Source organism: Orycteropus afer, unplaced genomic scaffold (assembly GCF_000298275.1).
Source record: "Orycteropus afer afer isolate SDZICR_OR568_19922 unplaced genomic scaffold, OryAfe1.0 scaffold00029, whole genome shotgun sequence".
NCBI classification, from domain to species: Eukaryota; Metazoa; Chordata; class Mammalia; order Tubulidentata; family Orycteropodidae; genus Orycteropus; species Orycteropus afer.
Genome location: NW_006921616.1, coordinates 5,491,738 through 5,513,173, shown reverse-complemented (window position 1 = coordinate 5,513,173; position 21,436 = coordinate 5,491,738). Strand labels below are relative to the sequence as shown.

The 21,436-nt window shown below is 41.8% G+C and overlaps 1 protein-coding gene across 1 annotated transcript in view; it reads left to right on the top strand.

Moving 5' to 3' along the window:
* PHLPP1 (PH domain and leucine rich repeat protein phosphatase 1) overlaps nucleotides 1–20,958 on the top strand; it is a gene marked incomplete at its 5' end in the record, with an annotated part of 364,409 nt that extends 343,451 nt beyond the window's left edge. The window contains 2 exons of the mRNA XM_007935540.1: nucleotides 14,233–14,308; nucleotides 20,802–20,958. Of these exons, the coding sequence (XP_007933731.1) occupies nucleotides 14,233–14,308; nucleotides 20,802–20,958 (233 nt within the window). The remainder of the gene's footprint in view (nucleotides 1–14,232; nucleotides 14,309–20,801) is intronic.
* Between the last annotated feature and the right edge of the window lie 478 nt (nucleotides 20,959–21,436).

Genomic DNA, 21,436 nt, shown 5'->3' with positions numbered 1-21,436 from the left:
CAATCTACTTCCAAAAAGGTTTACTGCCTCAGAAACCCAAAGTGGATCACTATGAGTCAGAATCAACTCAATGGCAGTGAGTTATTTTTGTTTGTTTGTTTTTTTAAATAATGTTGTAACTCAACACAACACAACACACTGCCATCGAGTCGGATCTGATTCATAGTGACCCCTCCTTGGGCTTCCGAGGCAGTATCACTACAGAAGTAGATTCCCAATCTTCCTTCCAAGGAGCGGCTGGTGGGTTTGAACCGTCAGCCTTCTGTTTAGCAGTCAAATGCCTTAAGCACTATGGCACCAGAGCGCCTATAATGTTGCCCTGAGATATAATTTTTGTTTTTGTATTTTAGTAACTGACAATGTAATGAAGGAGCCCTAGTGGCACAAACAGTTAAGCACTCAGCTGTTAACTGAAAGCTGGTGGTTCGAACCCACCCAACAACAGCTTCGTGGGAGAAATACCTGCTGCTGCTTCTGTAAAGATTATAGCCTAGGACACCTCTTAGTACCCAGGAAGTTGAGGAACACAGACCTGGACATTTTTCAGAACCAACTGATCTTTTTTAAGGTTTAGAACTATAGCGCAGTTGGTTCTACTCTGTCACATGGGGTGGCTAAAGTTGAAATCAACTCAGTGGCACCTACCAACATAACATAATCGTAAATTACATTTTGTTTTCATTGTTAGGTGCCGTTGAGTTGGTTCTGACTCATAGTGATCCCATGTACAATAGAACGAACACTGCCTGGTCCTGCCACATCCTCATGGCCATTGCTATGTGTGAGCCCATTGTTGCAGCCACAGTCAATACATCTCACTGAAGGTTTTCCTCTTTTTCACTGATTCCCTATTTACCAAGCGTGATGTCCTTCTCCAGGGACTAGTTCTTCTTGATAATATGTCCAAAGTACTTGAGATGAAGTCTGGTCATCTTCTCTTCTACGGGGCATTCTGGTCATACTTCTTCCAAGACAGCTTTATTCGTTTGTTCAGATTTGTCCATGGTATATTTAATATTCTTCACCAACACCATAATTCAAAGGCATCAGTTCTTCTTCGATCTTCCTTATTCATTGTCCAACTGAAATTCCATTTAGCTCGTCTGAATTGAAATGCGGTCTCTATGAGTCACAATCAATTCATTGACAATAGGTTTGGTTTGGTTTTTATGTATCTACATATTTGCATGCATGTTTGCTTGTGTGTGTGTTTTGCTTTCCTATTATTTTGAAGTTTCATTTTTAAGGCACTTTGGGAGGTGACCTGGTGGAGTGGAAATAGCCCTGAACAGGGCTCTCTGCACTCTTGGGTTCCAGGCTGTGCTTTGACAGATGTTAGCTGTGAGGGTTTTTTGCAAATTCCTTGGCTTCTCTAATTTTTAATTTCATCTGTAAAATAAATAACGTTAGTCCTAAGATCATCGTAAATTACATTCCTAAGATCCTTACTAACCTTGAGTCAATAATTGGTGAGAGAACCTTGTGATCAGCTCAGACAAGCAGCATCCCTTCCAGAGATATGCTTTCGTTTGCAACCTGAGAAAGCCAGGAAGGATGTGAACAAGGATGGGCATAAGTATATATATCATGGTATTGCTGTAAATAGGAAAAAATGGGAAACACTGACGTGGTTAAATAAATGACGGCCCAGACATAAGATGGAAGCATACATAACCATAAAAAGGGGTTATAAAAACATTTTAATTAAATGGGGAAAATTCATAACATGTTGTTAAGTAAAAAAAACAGGCTATAAGTAATAGTATAGTAATAGTATTTCTGTAATGTTGTTGTTTGCCATCAAGTCGGACCCGACTCATAGCAACCCCTCCTTGGGTTTCTGAGGCAGTATCACTATGGAAGTAGACTGCCCAACCTTCCTGTCGAGGAGTGGCTGGTGGGTTTGAACTGCCAGGCTTCTAGTTAGCAGTCAAATGCCTTAGGCACTATGCTACCAGAGCTCCCACTGTAAGTGATAGACATGGCATATTCTGATTGTTGAAAAATGAAATGTATATATTTTTAAGATGAAGAAACTACATTAAAATCTTGTCAGCAGTATTTCTGAGTCACTAATGACTTAAAAAATTATTTTCTTTGTACTTATTTGTATTTTCTCTGTGGAGCCCTGGTGGCACAGCAGTTAAGCATTTGGCTGCTAACTGAAAGGTCAGTGGTTCGAACTCACCAGCTGCTCCTCATGAGAAAGAGGATTCTGCTTCCATAAAGATTCCAAACCAAAAACCAAACCCACTGCCCTTGAGTCAATGTGGACTTAGAGTGACCCCATAGGACAGAGTAGAACTGCCACATAGGGTTTCCAAGGCTGCAAATCTTAGTGGAAGCAGACATTTTCATCCTTTTCCCGTGGAGTGGCTGGTAGCCCAAACTCCCAACCTTCTGGTTCACGGCTGGATACTTTAAGCACTGCACCACCAGAGCTCCTTCCATAAAGATTACAGCCTTGGAAACCCTATGGGGGCAGTTTTTTGGTTTTGGTTTTATTTTCTATATTTCCTGCCATACATATGTGTGACTTTTAAAATCAGAAGAACATTTATTTTAATTAAAAAGCAAAGAAAGTGGGGACAAAGGCTTGCTGCAATTGACCCTGCTGAGTCCAGGACATCGCAGGGGCGGCTCCAGGTCTTGATTGCTGGGACTGGCATTGAGAGTTGCTCCTCAAATGGCCCTGTTGCAAGTCCTCACCTAGACCACTTGTTCAAAGCACGTCCCCTCTAGCCCCCGTGAATCAGAGACTCCAGGAGGCCGGTCCTAGGCCAGAAGTCTGTGTCTGCAACAAACATCAGGTTCTTCAGAACATCAAGAGCTTGAGAACGTGGACCTGGATGTTTTTTAAACCAACTGATCTTTTTCTAAAGAGAAACTTATGATAGTGTCCAACTATTTTTATTTACTTCTTATTTTATGTTTTTATATCTAAAATACACACATTGGCTTAAATAAAAAATATCCCCTGAAGTCTTAAACAATAGTTTAGTTTAACTAGTGAGTGTTGTGCTCTTTTAAGAAAGATTGGCATGGGATCAAAGTGACTACAGCAACTCAAAGATTAGAGAGGGATCTTAGGGGTCAGTGAGTGTATGTTAACGTGGGAGGAACAGCTCTGAACAGGAGGTGACAATGGTTGCACGACTCTCAGAATGTCATCAGAGTCACTGAATTGTACACGGAGAAACAATTGACTTGGTGGATGTTTCGCTGCACCAAAATAAATTTTAAGAAACAACAAAATACATTTTAAGAAATTAAATGAAATAACACACATTGCATATCTGGCATTTATATTTTCATAATTTATTTTAAAATTATGATTTTCTTCTAAGGAATTGCCAAAGCATTACAAGTCATAAAGAATTGTATTTACTACTGGCAAAACTTTTAAAACTTTCCAAAAATTTGCCCTGGAGTGTTTGGTCATTTGATGTTTAGTTAAATTCCCAGTTCTATTGTCTTTTGACTAAGAATAAAGGATAAAATCTTAAAAAAAAAAAAAACCCACGAAAAATCCCACCTGGCCACAGAGCCTCTGTATTTTATAAGAAAGATTCCCTTTTTATTTCTGTGGTTACCACTTGACAAAGGCTGAGGAGGGATCAAAATAATAACCAAGTAATAATAACTAGCACTTTTCCTTCTTTTCTTTTTTTTAATGTGTTTTATTGAAATATAATTTGTGTACAGTGAAATACACAAGACTAAAGTGACATGGGTCAATGCTTTTTTTTGTTTCTTTTTTTGCAGTGTTCCCTCCCCTCCCCTCCCACCCCTGGCAACGAACAAAGAAAGTTTCCCTCAGTGTATAAATTTTTCCCTGACGTTCTACAACAATGAACTAATACTATATTTCTCCTTCTGTGATTGACTTATTTCACTCAGCATAATGTCCTCCAAGTTCATCCATGTTATGCAGTGTTTTGCAGACTCTACATTATTCTTTAGTGCTGCATAGCATTCCATTGTGTGTATGTACTGTAGTTTGGTCATCCACTCTTCTGCCAGTGGGCACGTAGATTGTTACCATCTTTTTGCTATTGTAAACAGAGCTGCAATGAACATGAGTGTGCACGTATCTGTTCCTATCCTGGCTCTCACGTCTCTTGGATATATACCTAGTAATGGAATTGCTGGGTCAAATGGTATATCCAATCCCAGATTTCTAAGGAATCACCATACTGCTTTCCACAGTGGTTGTATCACTTCACAGTCCCACCAGCAGTGTACGAGAGTCCCAATCTCTCCACTTCCCCATCAGCATTTGTTATTTTCTGTCTCGTTGAACCTTGCCATCAGTGCTGCGGTGAGACGGTATCTCATTGTTGTTTTGATTTACATCTCTCTGATCAAATGATTGTGAGCATCTCTTCATGTATTAGCTGGCCACCTGAATATCCTCTTTGGTGAAGTGTCTACATGTCTTCTGCCCATTTTTCAACTGGATTGTTTATTCCTTTGGTGTTGAGGCTTTGGAGTTTTCTATAAATCTTGGAGATAAGTCCCTTGCCAGATATATAATTATTGGCAAATATGAATTTGTTGTGGTCATTTTTGTTATGTGCTTATTCATGGTGTTGATTTCTTTGTTCCATATAATTTTCTATGCCGAGCTTGTTTTGTTTATGAATCATGTTATCACTTCTTCATTTCTATTGTTTTAGTATTTGCTGAATATTTATGCTGGTCCTCTTTTATCATTTTTCTTTGAGGTTACCCTGTAATTTATAGTTTTCTTCCCAAGTTTAGAACAATCCATTCTGTGTTGTAGTTGTCTCGACATCCCTACCATCTAGAAGTTCTGTAAGGACACAGTTTTTTCCCTCTTTCTGGTTTGTAGTTGTCCTCATTTGTCAATGCTGTCTCTGGTTCCCTGTTTAAAATCTTGTAGGCTTATTTACTTTGGATACTTCCATAGCTGGGTTAGTTTCTAGGTTAAATCATCATGTGTGTTAATAGTCAGTTGTGGTTGGCTGCTGTTGGTTCTCTGTCCAAAGGACTCCCTTTAGCATCTCTTGTAAGGTTGGTCAGGTTTTAACAAATTCCCTTAATTTCTGTTTATCTGGAAATGTCCTAATTTCACCATCATATTTCAGGGACAGTTTTGCTGGGTACATAATTCTTGATTGGAAATTTTTCTCTTTCAGGGTTTTATCTATATCATCCCATTGTCTTCTTGCCTGTGTGGTTTCTGCGGAGAAATCTGAGCTTAGTCTTATTGGTTGCCCCTCATAGGTAAATTTTCGTTTTTCCTGGGCTGCTCTCATGATTCTATCTTTCTCTTTGGTTTTGGTGAGTTTGATGATGATATGTCTTGGTGATTTTCTTTTGGGGTCTATCCTGTTTGGGGATTGTTGGACTTCCTGAATGGATATATTCTCATCTTTCATCATATCAGGGAACATCTCCTCCAACAAATCTTGGACAGTTTTCTCAGTGGTTTTATTTGTCTCTTCCTGTTCTGGAATTCTGATTACACGTAGGTTATTCCTTTTGATGGTATCTCACATGAACCTTAGGCTTTCTTCATTTTGTTTTGATCTTTTTTCTGAATGATCCCTTTCCAAAAAAAGTATTCAGGTATTTGTCTTCAATTTCATTAATTCTGCCTTCCATTGCATCAATTCTACTCCTTTGCCCTTTCAATGTGTTATCTATTTCTGACTATTTAGTATTAATCTTCTGGATTTCTATCTGTAGATTTAGAATCATTTCTAATTTTTCATTTGTTTTGTCATTTTGTTCTTGCATTTTCTTCCGAAATTCTTGTAAGGCTTTGTCTGTGTTTTCCTTGATCTGTCTCTCAATCCTTTGAAGATACCTACATATAATTCTTTTGAATTCCTTATCAGGGAGTTCCAATGCTGTCTCTCCCTCAGGGATGTGTTTTGGGTCTGTATCCTGGTCCCTTGTTTCTCCTGCTTTATCTTGCTTCTTTTTGTGGACTGTGATGCTCTGTTGTCTCCGAGGCATTGTGATGTTTTTGTGTTTATATTTAATCAGTGATTATATGTTGGAGTGACTTGCTCATGATTTTCGTTTTCTTTGTTTTGTTTGTATGTTATCTATGCAAGCAGGATATTGTACTGCGCTCCTCTATTCACTAGTTGACACACTTATACACCTACCACCTGTCTCCTTTCCTGTTGTCAACCTCTTGTATGACCCTGCTGACCTTGGCAAACAGAGCCTATTCTTAGGTCCCTGGAATCCAAATGAGAATGCTATCACTTTAAAATCCAAAATGGTTACCACTTGTAAAGATTCAAAATGGCTGTACCCTCAGTCACTTTAAATATCCAAAATGCTCGCTGCTTATAAACATTCAAAATGGCTGTACCCTTGGTTACTTTAAATATCCAAAATGGCTGCCACTTATAAACACTCAAAATGGCTGTGTCCTAGATCACTTTAAATATCCAAAATGGCTACTGCTTATTAACATTCAAAATGGTTGCACCCTCCGTCACTTTAAATATCCAAAATGGCTCAGCTTATAAACATTCAATATGGCTCTGCCCTGTTGTTGTTGTTGTTGTTATGTGCTGTCGAGTTGGCCCCAACTCATAGCAACCCCTCCTTGGGTTGCCAAGGCAGTATCACTATGGAAGTACATTGCCCAATCTTCCTTCTGAGGAGTGGTTGGTGGGTTTGAGTCACCAGCCTTCTGGTTAGTAGTCAAGTGCCTTAGGCACTATGCTACCAGAGCTCCTGGCTGTGCCCTAGATCGCTTTAAATATCCAAAATGGCTGCCACGTGTAAACAATCAAAATGGCTGCACCCTTCGGACAGTAGAAAGTCAACAGCTCAGGTTGTCTCCCTTCTTGCTGTTTCCCTTCCTCGTCATAGGCCACCAGCACAGTCGTCCCTGCAGCCCTTGGTGACCAGGGCTGATCTTTAGGTCAATTCTCAGGTCCCAACACCACTTGGAAATATTCAGGCTATTGGTCCCGTCAGAGCAGCTGACAGTCCACAGCTCCGACCATCTCTGTACTCACTCTTTTCGTTCAGGTTTTTCTACTAGTTGGTGCCTAATCCACTTCTGTATGGTTCCTTTCAAAGCTCAGGGCTCCAGGATTGTCTTCTGTATCTCTGTCAATTAGTTTTTCTTTTCTTTGTTGAAGAGGGTCTTTGTCTTTTGTCTGCCTGGTCCTCCATCTTATCAGAAGTCTGACTAGCAGTTTTTTTGAAAGGTGCTCTAATGGTATAGTGGTTAAGGCATCTGGTTGCTAACCAAAAGGTTGGTGGTTTGAACCCACCAGCCACTCCACAAAAGAAAGATGAGGCTGTCTGCCTCTGTAAAGATTTACAGCCTTGGGAACTCAATGGGGGTAGGTATGAGTTGGAATCTACTTGATGGCAGTGAGTTTGAATTTTGAGCAATTTTCTTGGTGCTTCCTGGATATGCAAGGCATCCTGCTAAATCTATTACACGCATTTTCTCATTTAACAAGGGAGGAACTAATATTGTACACATTTATAGAGGAGAAACAGAGGTTAGTAAGCAGGAGCTGAAATTCAAAAGAGCATAACTTGAGGGCCCACACGTGAGTTCCTGATCCCTAAAGACAAGACATGACATATGGAGAGAGACTAAGGGAACACATTTGGGGTCACTTGCCAACAGCCCTCAATAGATACAATAGCTCTGTGTTTAGGTTGGAATGCTTTGCTGCCAAGGATGGTGATTAGATTTTCCATCTGACAGTATCAGTAGGTTATGTGTCCCACCTCCAGTCCATAAACCTGGAGGTGACACACCCCAACACCCAGTATTTCCCTTTGGCTGTATTTGTTCTCCTCTCCTCTTAGTGGCTGTGTGGCTTGTACGTCTCCTGTTTTCTGCTTTGTCTCTCCAGGGAACGTTCTTGAGGAGTGGGCATCTTTTGCTTGCCTGGGCCTCTCATCTTCTTCACAGACCCTAGTGGAGTCAGTCAACTGTAGGAAGAGGAGAGTTATAGGCCAGCATTCTGTCTACAACCTCGTCCCAGGTTTGAGCAGCTTGTACGAGGTGAGATGGGTCAGGGTTTCCGGAGTATTCCTAGGCAGAGGGGATATTTTGGCAAATTTACAGATCAGAGCTTGATTTCACGTGGGTTTGCTGTCATTTACTGGAGCTTTTGCTACTTCTTAAACATCTCCATTGTAATGAAGCTCAAGATGCTAAAACAACCAGACCTGTCCACAGCTCTCACTAACCCACCCTCTACTGTTGCTTAAAGAAGCATTTGTTGTTGTTGTTAGGTGCCATTGAGTTTATTCCAACTCATGGTGACTCCATGGGACCGAGGAAATCTACCCCGCAGGATTTCCACGGCTGTAGTCTTTATGGAAGTGGACTACCTCATCTTTCCCTACAGAGCAGCTGGTGCATTCCACGGCTGACCGTTTGGTTAGCAGCTAATCACTTGTCTATTGCATCACCAGGCCTATTAAATAAGAACATAACTCCTGACCTCGTGGGGAATGTGAGCGTGCAGTCCTGAGAAATCCTCTTTTCTTCCCCCTTCCCCCTTTGAATTCCATGAGAAACTGCTAGAAAACAAGAAATTAGATTCCAAAGCAGAACACTGGAGCCGTGAAAAGAGAAGATGAGGCCCAGCAGACGGTTTTCTAAATGCAGCTGATTTATAATGAAACAAAGAAATGTAGGTGTGGGAGAAGGATTACAAAGCTATTAGGAGATTGGTCATTAGTGTGGCGATGGAGGGCCTGGCTACCAGGGCAGAGGGAGGTGCCATTTTGTAGAAGGAAATTCGAGACTGGAAACCCCGCAAATGTTGTTGGAGGTTGGTAATAATGCAGCTACCCAAGCGTGTGATTTAATTTCTTCTTGAATCACCCCAATCCTCTCTTCAATATTAGGCTCTGCTGAAACACACTGTTTGTGGAATTCTTGTCTTCGTCCAGGAAACAGGACAAAAATTACAAAGGCTAAAAGTAATTACATTTTAAATAAGCTTAAGCCACCAATTCTGATGTGGGTGTTCTTAATTTCAATGTACCCTTTTATAGAGATTTAACTATTGTGCCCCCATATTCTACTTCTTCATTTTGGTGGTTGACAATTAAGTGACCGATCAGTTGTTAGTGCTTTTGCAAATCAGAAAAAGGAGAACATTTAAAACGCTGTCCTGTCCTAGTCGCAACAAAACACAAGTTAGCGTTTGTCGGAGAAATGGTGGATGTTCATAATCTCATCATTAACCTGTGAGCCAGGGTACTTCGCTGGCCTGTGGTCAAAGTGCTAAGTGAACCCTGTCTGCCTGATGGCAAGAAATACTGCCAACAGAACCCCTCATCCGAGGCACCTCCTTCATGGGGTGTCTTCCTGTCGTTATTGAGAATAGATAACTCCTCCCCATTCCTGGGAGTCCTTGGTGTTGCAAACAGTTGGTGCTTGGCTACTAGCTAAAAGGTTGGTGGTTTGAACCCTCTCAGAGTGGCCTTGGAAGAAAGACCTGACCATCTGCTTCCAAAAGGTCATAGCCATCGAAAACCTTCTGGAGCACCATTTTATCAGACTGACTCAACAGCCACTAGTTACTGGTTACCGCATTCCAGAAACATGAGAACTGCCCAACAACTTGCCAGACCTGCATCCCAAACAGCCCCCTTTTGGACACATCAACAAAGAATTACAAGAGCAGACAGAAAACAGGGAGGTGCCATTACTGGGGCATCATGAACCAGAGTCCCCGATGAGAGGACGATTCCCTTGGAAAAAGTCACCCCAAGGGTCCCACTTCAGAGTAAATCATTGCTGTAGTGTATTCAGTTGTACCCCAGTGGCCTAGAGGAACTATGGGGAAGTGCGGATTTGCGTTTACAAAGTGATTTACACGGCAGAGTGCAATCTGTCTCAATAAATCTGGAGCCTCTACAAAACCCGCCACTTCTAAGGTAACACGAAGCAGGGCACTTTCAATTATATAGTTATTTACCACTGTCCAACTCAGCTGCCCTCCAAGTCTGAGCCGAAGAAAATCAACAGAGGCCTGATCTTTAATTCTTTCTGTCACGTGAGCTGTTTTCTCATGAGGGAAGAAAATAAAGGAAGAAGCTATAAAAGTAGAATGTCAACCCCTCTCTCTCTCTCTCCCTCTCCCTCTCCCTCTCCCTCTCTCTCTCTGCTTCCTTGCTCTCTCCATGGGCACAGTCCTGAGTTGCCTTGAGATTTACATGCTCCTCAACACCGCCAGGGGACTTTACAATGGCAGGAAGCTCTTGGGCCCAGAAATGGTGGAACAAAGTCTGACTTCCTTTCAACATGATCGCCCATGGTCCCCACTTTTACCTGTCTGTCCTTGGCTTCTGCAATTGCACACATAATTGAAAGGTGAATCTCAAGTTCAATTAGTAAGACAGTTTATTACCTTGGAAAAAAATGGCAGCTGATAAAAGATTTTTAATAAGTCCAGTCTTCTGTGACTGCATGCAATGAGTGTCAAGTTCACACAACTCTTTTCATAATTTAATATTTATTGAGAATATTTCCCCAAAGAGCAGTTGCTGAAGTTGGGGCTGCCAGAAGTTAAAACCATAGCTCCTTAAAAGTAGTTTTATTTATACAACTTGAGAATATTTACAGAACTATTATTGAGTGAATGTTCAGCCTTGCTCCTTGTCAGGAGTGCATCTCCTCCAAATAAGGGGCACTGATGAGACAGGGAGGAGCCCTGGTGGTGCAGTGGTTAAGTGCTCGGCTGCTTACTGAAAGATTTGGCAGCTTGAAATAACCAGCCACTCCTTGGGAGAAAAGACCTGGCAGTCTGCTTCCAAAAAAGATTTATAGTCTTGGAAACCCTCTGGGACAGTTGTACTCTGTTGGATAGGGTCACTAGGAGTCAGAACTGACTTGACAGCCCGTGGCAATGACACTAAGACACTGCATGGACTGAAATGTCCATCATCTTTGACAGAAGTAGGTCTGTAGTTAGAAAAGATGCTGGGAGTCCAGCAATGGCTGCAGTAAACATCCCATCTTATCACAGACCGTAAAGCATTATGCACTGAGAACAAAGTCATAAAACACACTCAGACTCATTCCAATGACTGCTCTTCTTGAAAAAGGTTTCTGAAGTCTGAAATTTCAACAAGGACACCAGCTATTTCAAAGGACATCAAAAACAGAGAAACGTCACTTACCCCAATCCCCACCCCCAATTCTTCCTAATAGAAAAGTGAAAATTCCAGCTACCCAGCCCCAACTTGATGGTTCAACTCATTCTATCCTCACCCACCTTATGCAACATGGTAGCTACTGGGCATGGTGGCTACTGAACACTTGAGGCATGAGAAGTGTTGTACACACCGGATTTCTAAGACTTGTACAAAAAAGAGAACGCAAACTGTCTCATTAAATGTTAATATTGCTCACGTGTGGAAATGATAGTTAAGTTCACCAGTTTTGTTTTATCTTTCCAAGTGTGGTGACTGAGAAATTGAGGAGCCCAGGTGGTACCATGGTTAAGCATTCGGCTGCTAACCAAAAAGCTGGTGGGTCGAACATACCCAGTGGTGCCTACTCAGAAAGGCCTGGTGATCTGCTTTTTTCTGGCAATCTGTTTCCCAAGGGTCCCAGCCTTGAAAAACCTATGGAACAGTTCTACTCTACACACAAGGGGTGGATGAGTTATAATGAGCTGGATGGCAATTAACGATGTTTCACCAGGATCCTCAAACTACAGGATTACACAGGAAATTGGAGCTTTCTGCAGCTCCCATCACACAGGAAATATCTGAGGACAGAGAAGGGCCATCTCCAGACACAGAAATCACATCCGGGACAAAGGTCAGTGGGTGGATGCACAAGGAGTCAGAGCAAACATGTCTTAGCCCCTGTGTCATGTCAGGCAACGTGTCATGGGCTAGAAGTCCTAAGATAGAGAACTCAGCCCCAACTCCCGGGGGCTCTGGGGCTGCTGGGAGCTCAGCTGGCTGGAAGAGTTCTGGGTCAGGCCCACGCATTGTCAGGAGTTTAGGTGATTGGCTTGGCCATGGCACTTGGGTTGCGATACCAGGACACCTCCATGTCAGTGAACATGTCCGGGAGGTGACAGTCCCCAAAGAAGACCCCATGCCCAACTTACAGCCCCATTGCCGCCTTCCTCAGCAACCTGGCTCAGTTTGGAATCTGCTTGTGAAGGTAAGGCTATTCTGTTCACAAGGCAGAGTTTCATTTTGTTTTGGGTCAAGGAAATTCCAGAGTCTATGAAAGATAACCCATATCCATTCACAGGTTTTCTAAGCATCCCTGCCACAGTCATAAAGAAGGCTTGCAATTTCCAGCTGAGTTAAAACCCACAAAAGCTCCCCTTGGGAAGGTTGCATTGAAAGACACACGGGGCTTCCATTACACATCTAAGCAATTGGAAAAAGGGGATTTGTTTACTCTGTGGTTTGTTCATTTTATTAAAAAAATAAGTAATTTGGCTATTGAGTGATCAAACTTGGAGACAACCTAACTTCTGCTTTCTGATGGAGACAAGTGGTACATACCATCACCTGTATAGCATTCTTGTCTCAGATGTGTAACCTGAATCTAATCATTAAGGAATACTCAGATGACTCTAGCATGTGGGGCATTCTACATGACAAGTGACCTGGACTTAAAAAAAAAGTCCAACTAATGAAAAATAGACAAAACCAAAAAAGGTAGGAGGGTTATTCTAGGTGCGAGAGACTCAAGAGACATGATGACCAAAAGCAATGTATGAAGTTTAATTTATGATTTAAAAAAAAAAAAAGTTAGAGGCGTAAAAGCTATTTTGGAGACCCTTGTGAGACATACATGAGATCTTATTGGGTTAATGTTCATTTTTTTACCGTGATGTAATTGTGTAATTGTGTGTAATTGTGGTTGAGTAGGAGGATGTCCTTTGTGGTAGATGCTTGATGAAAAATTTAGAGGTAAGCTGTCGTGATTTCTGAAAATTCCATGATTCAGCTAAAGTGTATTGTTCATTGCCATTGAGTTGGTTCTAACTCACAGAGCTTACATACAACAGAAAGAAACACTGCCTGGTCCTGCATCATCCTCACAAGCCTTGCTGTCCTTGAGCCCATTGTTGCAGCCACAGTGTCAATCCACACCATGAAGGGCCTTCCTCGTTTTCACTGACTCTCTACAAAAACATGATGTCCTTTCCTGGTGGATGGTCTTTCTTGATGATGTGTTCAAAGCAAGCAAGATGAAGGCTCGTTATCTTTGCCTCTAAGGAACATTCTGGCAGTCCATGGTATAGTCAATATTCTCCACCAACAGCACAATTCAAGTGAATTCTCTTTCATTATCCTTCATTCTTCCTTTTTCATTGTCCAGCTTTCACATGCCAAACCATGTTCTGGGGTAGGCACACCTTAGTCAACAAAATGACATCTCAGCTTTTGAACACTTTAAAGAGCTCCTTTGAAGCCGATTTTACCAATACACTACACCGTTTGGTCTCTCGACTGCTGCTACCATAGGCATTGACTGTGAATCCATGTAGAATGACATTCTTGACAATTTCAGTGTCTTTGCCATTTATCAGCCAAAGCTGTCTAGGAAAGAGGTGAGACAGGCTACATGGTTCTTCCGGGAGAGGAGATTCTCAGAAACTCACTTGGGCTGGTTTCTCATCTTTGTTCCTGGCAGGAGAGTGGAAGAATGTTTGCTGGAATGAATTTAATGTTGGAACTCTAAAGAACCAGACAAGCAACTTTTGGTGCCAGAAGTGAATTTGCCCTCCTTGTGAAGGAGGGTTCAGGGTGTAGCTTTTATGGGTACATGTGCTACTGAGGCCTGTTTTTCTCTGTTTTAAGGAATAATCAGATGACTCTAGCATGTGGGGCATTCTACATGACAAGTGACCTGGACTTAAAAAAAAATCTAAATAGATAAAACCACAAAAGGCAGGAGGGCTATTCTAGGTGATGAGAGACTCAGGAGACATGATGACCAAAAGCAGTGTATTAAGTTTAATGACATGGGGATTGCTCATGGTCAGGGGCCTGGACAAAGACAGTCAAGACCAACGACGCAGATGCTTTGACCATGGCTGCTGTGACTCATTTCCATTTGAAAAACATGGAGAGTCCTCTTACTATTTTGAGGATGGGATTGGGACAGACGGAAACAAATTATTTTTGGAGGGCCTCTCCCTTTCTGTTATGTAACAGGCATGCCTTGGATATGGAGCCCAGACAACTCCCTTCCTGTCCCTTTCTGCACAGGCCACTGTGGGACTCAAGGGGGTCAGCGTAGAGGAGAAAAGGCTGCACTCATGAATGAGACCATGCGTGAGACTCAGTCAGTGACTGCATTTGAGTGCTGATGCGAGGTGATGTCCATTGATTGCATGGCTGGTGGACTCTGTCAGGGATATATCACAGCCACCACCCGTCGGGACTGGACTTACAAGAGCCATCTTTCAAAAGCAATCTTTCAAATAAATAAATCAACAAATCAACAAATACTCCTTCAGTTTGCACCACTGCAAGCTCACACACTATGGTTGCATCTCGACTTCCCAAGTGGCTACATAAGCATTGGCCTGGAAAGGGATATGCAGATGATTTTGTTGAAAATAGTTAGTTGAGTCTATAATAAATAATTTCTAATAATAATAATAATTTATTGAAAATGAATAATCTCTAGGCACTGGGGGGGTTTCCCCTAAATATTGACAAATTTTATAACCACTGGGCATTTTCAAACCTTTTTCGTTTTTAAGCAATTTTGTCTGTTTTTCCAGAATTTCTCCAGTTGTTTTCCTTCCTTCTTGGTAATTTATTTTCATCCAATTATTCTGGCTTAGTGTAGGTTTATTAGGGCCAAGTTTAAAATAATGAAAATGTCCCACACCAGGAATTTAATTAGAAACAACTAAAAAGTCTAACAATAGAGGATTGGTTAAATAAATTATAAAAGATACTCTATAATATGCACAAAAACCTTAAATACGTGAATTGGTAATTTGTAGTAATCAGTTTTACCCGATTCTAAAAGTTCAGGGAGACACTGGCAGATAAGCAAAGAGGTTAGAAATAAGTTGTTTTTGTTGTTAGGTGTCGTCAAGTCATACGTAGTGACCCTGTGTACAACAGAATGAAACACTGCCTGGTCCTGTGTCACTCCCAGCACGATCCCCGCTCTGCCTGAGCCCATCATTGCAGCCACTGTGTCAGTCCATCTTGTTGAGAGCCTTCCCCTTTTCCATTGACCCTCCACTTTACCAAGCATCCTTCTCCAGGGAATGGTCCCTTCTGACAACATGACCAAAGCAGGTGAGATGAAGTCTGGCCGTTCTCAGAAGAAGGAAGAGGCCATCTGCTTCTCAAAGAACTGGCCAGTGAAAACCTTATGAATAGCAGTGAAATACTGTCTGATATATTACTGAAAAATAAACTAGAAAAAAAAATTTAAACACTGAAAAATTACAAATAATTTTTTCTATTTTATCATATATTGCTTAGGACTACTTTATTTGTATAAAAGCAGCCATGTAATTTATTACATTGAAAGAGATACAGTCAGGAAAAGATGTGATAATGACATCAGTGTTTCTAGGCTTGTAGCATCATCTGGGTGTGTTTTCTTCCAGGTGATTTTCTATGCGTTTGATCGGTGAGTCTTGCCACCAACATTTGCTGAAATTTCTTCTGTCAAGGTCATCAGTGACTATTTCCATGTTGCAAAATTCTCAGTTCTCATTCTGCTTGACCTATCTGTTGGGCACCAATAACCCTCTCTCCCTCTTGAAACACCTTCTTCCTTGTCCCCCCTCGTCTCCATCATGTCTGAACAGAGGAGCACTCCAAAGCTCACTCCTGGGATTTCTTTGTCTGCACTCACCCCTTTGATGCTCTCATATTACCTTGCGTTTTAAAGTAACATTTTTTTTTGATCATGCATTCATTTATCCATTCACTAAGTATTTATTGAGCATCTATCAAATGTTAGGCCCTGATTAGTCACTAATGATACTTAAAAGGAAAGAAAGAAAGGAGAAAGTAAGAGAAAGAAAGAAGGCAGGTAGGGAGGGAAGGAAGGAGACAGGAAAGGGAAGGAAAAGAAAAGAAACAGTCCTCACAGAGCTTCTAGCACAGCCACAAAGGGGAAGGGGTCACATTTTGGTAATTCTCACTATATTTCCAACTTTTTCACCTTGTTATGGCACACTTAATAGGCTTTTTATATAACTTTTACATTCACTGGAAAACCAAAAAAAAAAAGGCATGACTTACTTTATTGCAATATCCACTCTATTGCAGTTTTCTGGAACCAAACCTGCAATATGTTGGAGATATGCATATATATTAAGGTGCTCTGGTGGCACAGTGGTTGGAGCATTCGGCTGCTAACCCAAAAAGGTCAGCAGTTTGAGCCCACAAGCCACTCTATGGGAGAAAAATGAAGCAGTCTACTTCCGTAAAGATTTACAGCCTTGGAAACTCTATGGGGCAGTTCTACTCTGTCCAACTGGGTCACTGTGAATTGGAATTGACTCCATGGCAGTGGGCTTGGATTTGGTTTTTGGTTTATGCCTGTATCTGTTTGAGGTCCTTCTTTCAACTCTTTTGGGTATATATTTGAGTGGAATTGCTGGATCATAATGCAATTCTGTTTTGAGGAACTGCCAAACTATTTTCCATAGCAGCTGTACTATTTTACGTTCCCAGTAACAATGGATGATGGTTCCAGTTTCTCCAAATCCTCGTCAACCCTTGTTATTTCCCCTTTTTTGTTAAAAGTTATCCCAGGGAGTGTTAAGTGCTATCTCATTGTGGTTTTGGTTTACATTTCCCTAATGACTAATGATGTTGAGTATCTTTTCATGTGCTTACTGGCCATTTGTGTATTTTCTTTGGAGAAATGTCCATTCAAGTTAAATGAGCACTTTTTGAGGGTTATAACTAAACACGTGTTCAAACAGCTATGAAAACCTGCAGAAGACAGGAGCCAGCTGAATCAAGAGAGGAAAGAGACCAACTTGGCTGGGTGAGGCAGAAGGCAGGTGAACCCTGAGAAGACGCATGGACGCTGCAGGCTCCTTCCAAGTGCTGCCTCCTCTCCAGCCCATCTTGGCCGCTCCAGCCCTCAGGAACTCTCCTCTCTGAACCAAGCGCTTTGAAATATTTTGGCTTTTCATATTCCTACAGTGTCTGAATTTCCTGCTGAAACATAAATACCATAAGTGGGTGGCTTTAAGGAACTGAAACTTATTTTCTCACACTTCTGGAGGCTAAAAGTCCAAATCAGGGTCAGGGCCATGTTGATTCCTTCTATAAGCCTCTCCCTGGTTGCTTGCGTCTGTGGGAAATCTCTGGTATTTGCTTCTAGACTCATGTTGTCTGTCCTCCTCTGTGTCTTTGAGTCTGTCCTGCTGTTTTTAAACTCAGATGACTCAATTTAGAATCCACCCTTCATTGGTATGATCTCATTAACACAGCAAAGCAGAACCCCTATTTCCACACAGGATCGCATCCACAGGTCCAATGGCAGGTTCCCTGTGTCTAGACAGAATTCAGTCCATAACATATAGCATTCTTTTCTTTTCCACATGAATGTGTTATGTATCCCTAATTGCACTGAGGTCTCTTTGAGAGACTGCAGTGTATTTCCTGTGTGCATATACCAACCCACAAAACAAACCCACTGCTGTGGAGTTGATTCCGACCCACAGCAACCCTATGTGTAGGCATGGATTACCCAACGAGCATGCGAAACTGTTCACTATAGATTGCTATGTAAGCTCAAGGCAGCCTGTACTTACCTTGTTGACTGAGTACTCCATCCCTGTCAGGGACTGTAAATTTGAGAAGAGGCTATCTGCAGGAAGGTGCTGTGGGGTTGGGAGAGAGACCGATGCCAGCCAAACCTAGAAGCAGAATCTTTGATGTGGTGAAAAAATGTGAAATTGCTCACTGTAGGTTAGTAAGCGAGCACAAACAAGCCTGGGCTTAGCTTGCTTGCTGGGCAGTCTGATGCTGCCATGTGGGTACACGTGGTCCACAGGGTTTTCTTGCTTGTAACCTTTATGGAAGCAGATCACCAGGCCTTTCTTCTGCAGCACCATTGGCTGGGCCTGAACTGCCAACCTTTGGGTTAGGAGTTGAGCACAAAACATTTGCACCACCCAGAAAAAACAAAAACCAAACTCACTGCCTTTGAGTCGGTTCCAACTCATAGCGACCTCTCCTTGGGTTTCCAAGGTGGTATTACTACAGAAGTAGATTGCCCAGCCTTCCTTCCAAGGAGTGGCTGGTAGATTTGAACTGCCAGCCTTCTGGTTAGCAGTCAAATGCCTTAGGCACTACACCACCAGAGCTGGACCTCTGCCTGTAGCAGGCATTCAAAAATATAGTCCTATTTTAATAGGATGTGCTCTACTTTGGGACTACCATCCTAAGCATTTTCCTTATGCCTATGACAAATGGAGGGCTTTCCTTGAAATAGCAGTTTCTCTAGGACTCTGGCTGCTCATTTGCAAACGTTTAATCAGTTGCAAGAGACTCTGGGAAGAAAGAAATGTTCAAGTGCCAGGTACAACCATCAGGTGCAGCTCAATGAGAAGTGCACATAAAGTATCTTTGGGTAAATCAAAGAAAAACCATATTTGATTTACCCAAAACTTTATAAGGATACATGGGACCCATTAAAGGCTACTGTTTTTAGATAAGTTTAAATTCTAAACAACACATTATCCATCAGTTTAAGCAAGAAGCAAATACAGATCCCATGAGTTGACATAGGCAGCAATTGACTTCAAAGAGTCAGCACAGAAACCCCTCCTGAGAATTTCACTCCCAGAGGGCTTCGCTTTAAGCATTGGAGAGTATGTGCATTTTTTTTTAAGTGTTCCAAAATATTTTGTTATGCTAATGAAATGTGATGCAAAGACTTGTATAATTTTAGCACAATGATGTTCAAAGTGCAATTTAGAGGAATTTTGAAAATTAGTCACAACTTGTATGAGAAGCTTTGAATCTTCAGCCTCTAGTAGTTGTCATGTGTCATGTTTATAAAAGAGAAAGTTCCTTTTTTTCTTTCTTTCTTTCTTCACCTCAGCTTAAGTAAAAGTCCAAAAATTACCCAAATATGCAACAGTGGCATCCTGTGGCTCAGCCTGTGAATGACAGGCCTGTCCACCTGATATGGCCACTCCACCTGACACAGACCCATCAGGAAGAACATGGCGGTGCAGGGAAGAAGCAGCCATCGATTGCTGAGATTTGAAATCACTGCACTGAATCACTAGGGTCTTCTCTCTTTATTTTAGGAGAATAAAATGCAGGTATAATTTAAAAGTGAATTAGAAATAGAGCCACAGAAATTTATTTATTATTTTTAAGCACATTTTTGAGGACGGCTCTAACCTGGAGCTCTCCCTACAACTTATACACAGAGAACATGTCCTTACTTCTGTCAGGCTGTTATTTCAATCAAATCCCATAGAATAAGTGGTATGTCTCACATTTCATAAAAGAGAGAGAAAAGAGAATATTTTTTAAAAATCATAATTCTTATAGTTAGAAAAAAAAATCACATAGATTCTAACTCATAGCGACCCCTACTGGGTTTCCAAGGCTGTAATCTTTAAGGAAGTAGATTGTCTCATCTTCCTCCCATGGAGCAGCTGGTGAGTTTGAACCACTGACCTTCTGATTAGCACACAAGTATCTTACCCACTATGCTTCCAGAGCTCCTTAATTCTTGCGTAAGTATAGGAAATGGAGAAGGAACCATACCAGACCGTCAAAAACTGGCCTAAATCTTAGATCCCCTTTCCCTCTGCACTTGGGCAGCACTGTCTTGAGTTTGCTGTGCAAGCTTCCGCCTACCGCCTCGCTTGTGGTTGTTTTTTAAAAAAAAACCTCACTGCTGTCAAGTCGATTCCAACTCATAGTGACCCCTCCTCGGGTTTCCAAGGCGGTATCTCTACGGAAGTAGATTACCAAGTCTTCCTTACAAGGATGGGCCAGTGGGTTTGAACTGCCAGCCTTCTGATTAGCAGTCAAATGCCTTAGGTACTACATCTCATTATATATTAAAAAAATAATGCATAGTATTCCTTTTTATTACTTAAACATTTTATATAAATAGAATTATGTTCCATCCATTTTTGAACCCAAGATGTAGTTGAACTAGGATGTATGTTGATCTGGAGTGAAAAACTGCATAGACTATGAGCACCATAATTCTATTGATATACATTTCTTAAATCAGCAATGTATATCTATATTCCCGGGATAGCTCCAATTGCCTTATATGCATGTGAAAGCTGGTCAATGAATAAGGAAGACCAAAAAAGAACTGACGCCTTTGAATTATGTTGTTGGCAAAGAATAAATATACCATGGACTGCCAGAAGAACGAACAAATCTGTCTTGGAAGAAGTACAGCCAGAATGCTCCTTAGAAGAGAGTGATGGTGAGACATTGTTTCACGAACTTTGACCATATTATCAGTCCTTGGAGAAGGACGTCATGCTTGATAAATTACAGGGTCAGCAAGGAAGAGGAAGACCCTCGACCAGATGGATTAACACAGTGGCTCCAGCAATGGGTTCAAACACGGCAGTGATTATGAAGACGGCACAGGACCATGCAGTATTTCTTTTTGTTATACATAGGGTCACTGTGAGTCAGACCAACCTGCCAGCACCTAGCGACAACGTATATATTTATACAGGTATGTGGTGTTTCATCTCCACGGTATGTTACATGAAATAGGACGTTACGCGATTTGGATGTTGGGTGAACACCATATTAAAACTTCATGGCAGCCTGTTTCTGGCCAGGCTGCTGCTGCTGCCCCCACTGCGGTTGCTGGAGCTGCTGGTGGAGGCCGGCGGAATGGGTGGACTGGTGGTGGCAGCGGCGAAGGCTCAGAGGGCCGAGGACGGAGCAGAGCAGGAAGCCCCGCCCATGTCCCACCCAGCTGAGCAGAAGGAGTAGCCTGGGCCCTGCAGCCCACACCACGCGCCAGCTACCTGCCTGCACGCAAAGCCTGGGAAGTCTTGAGCCCAGAGCCATGTCCTCTGCCTCACCTGCCCGTATCCCATCTCTGGTCCAGTGCTATAAGAGGCTGGGGCTGGGGTCTTTGAAACCATTAGGGGAAGAAAAAATAAACATAAGGAGAGCTGGTTCCCCTTTAAAAAAAGGGGGGGGGGAATCTCATGGGAATGTGGATTATATATGTGGTCACATGTTGCCCAAATGAACATTAAGCAACCAATACATGTATATAAATATGATAAAGACAAATGAATTTCCTGTTATCTGTTCTCATCCCCTCTCCCCTTTCCTACTGGCTTGCTTGTCAATGAATTGGAGTTCTTTCTCTATTTAAATTCTCTGATAAACAATATATACGTATATTTCCCTTTGTTGTAAACCCTGTATATATCTTCTCCAAGTCTGTGTTTTACCCCTG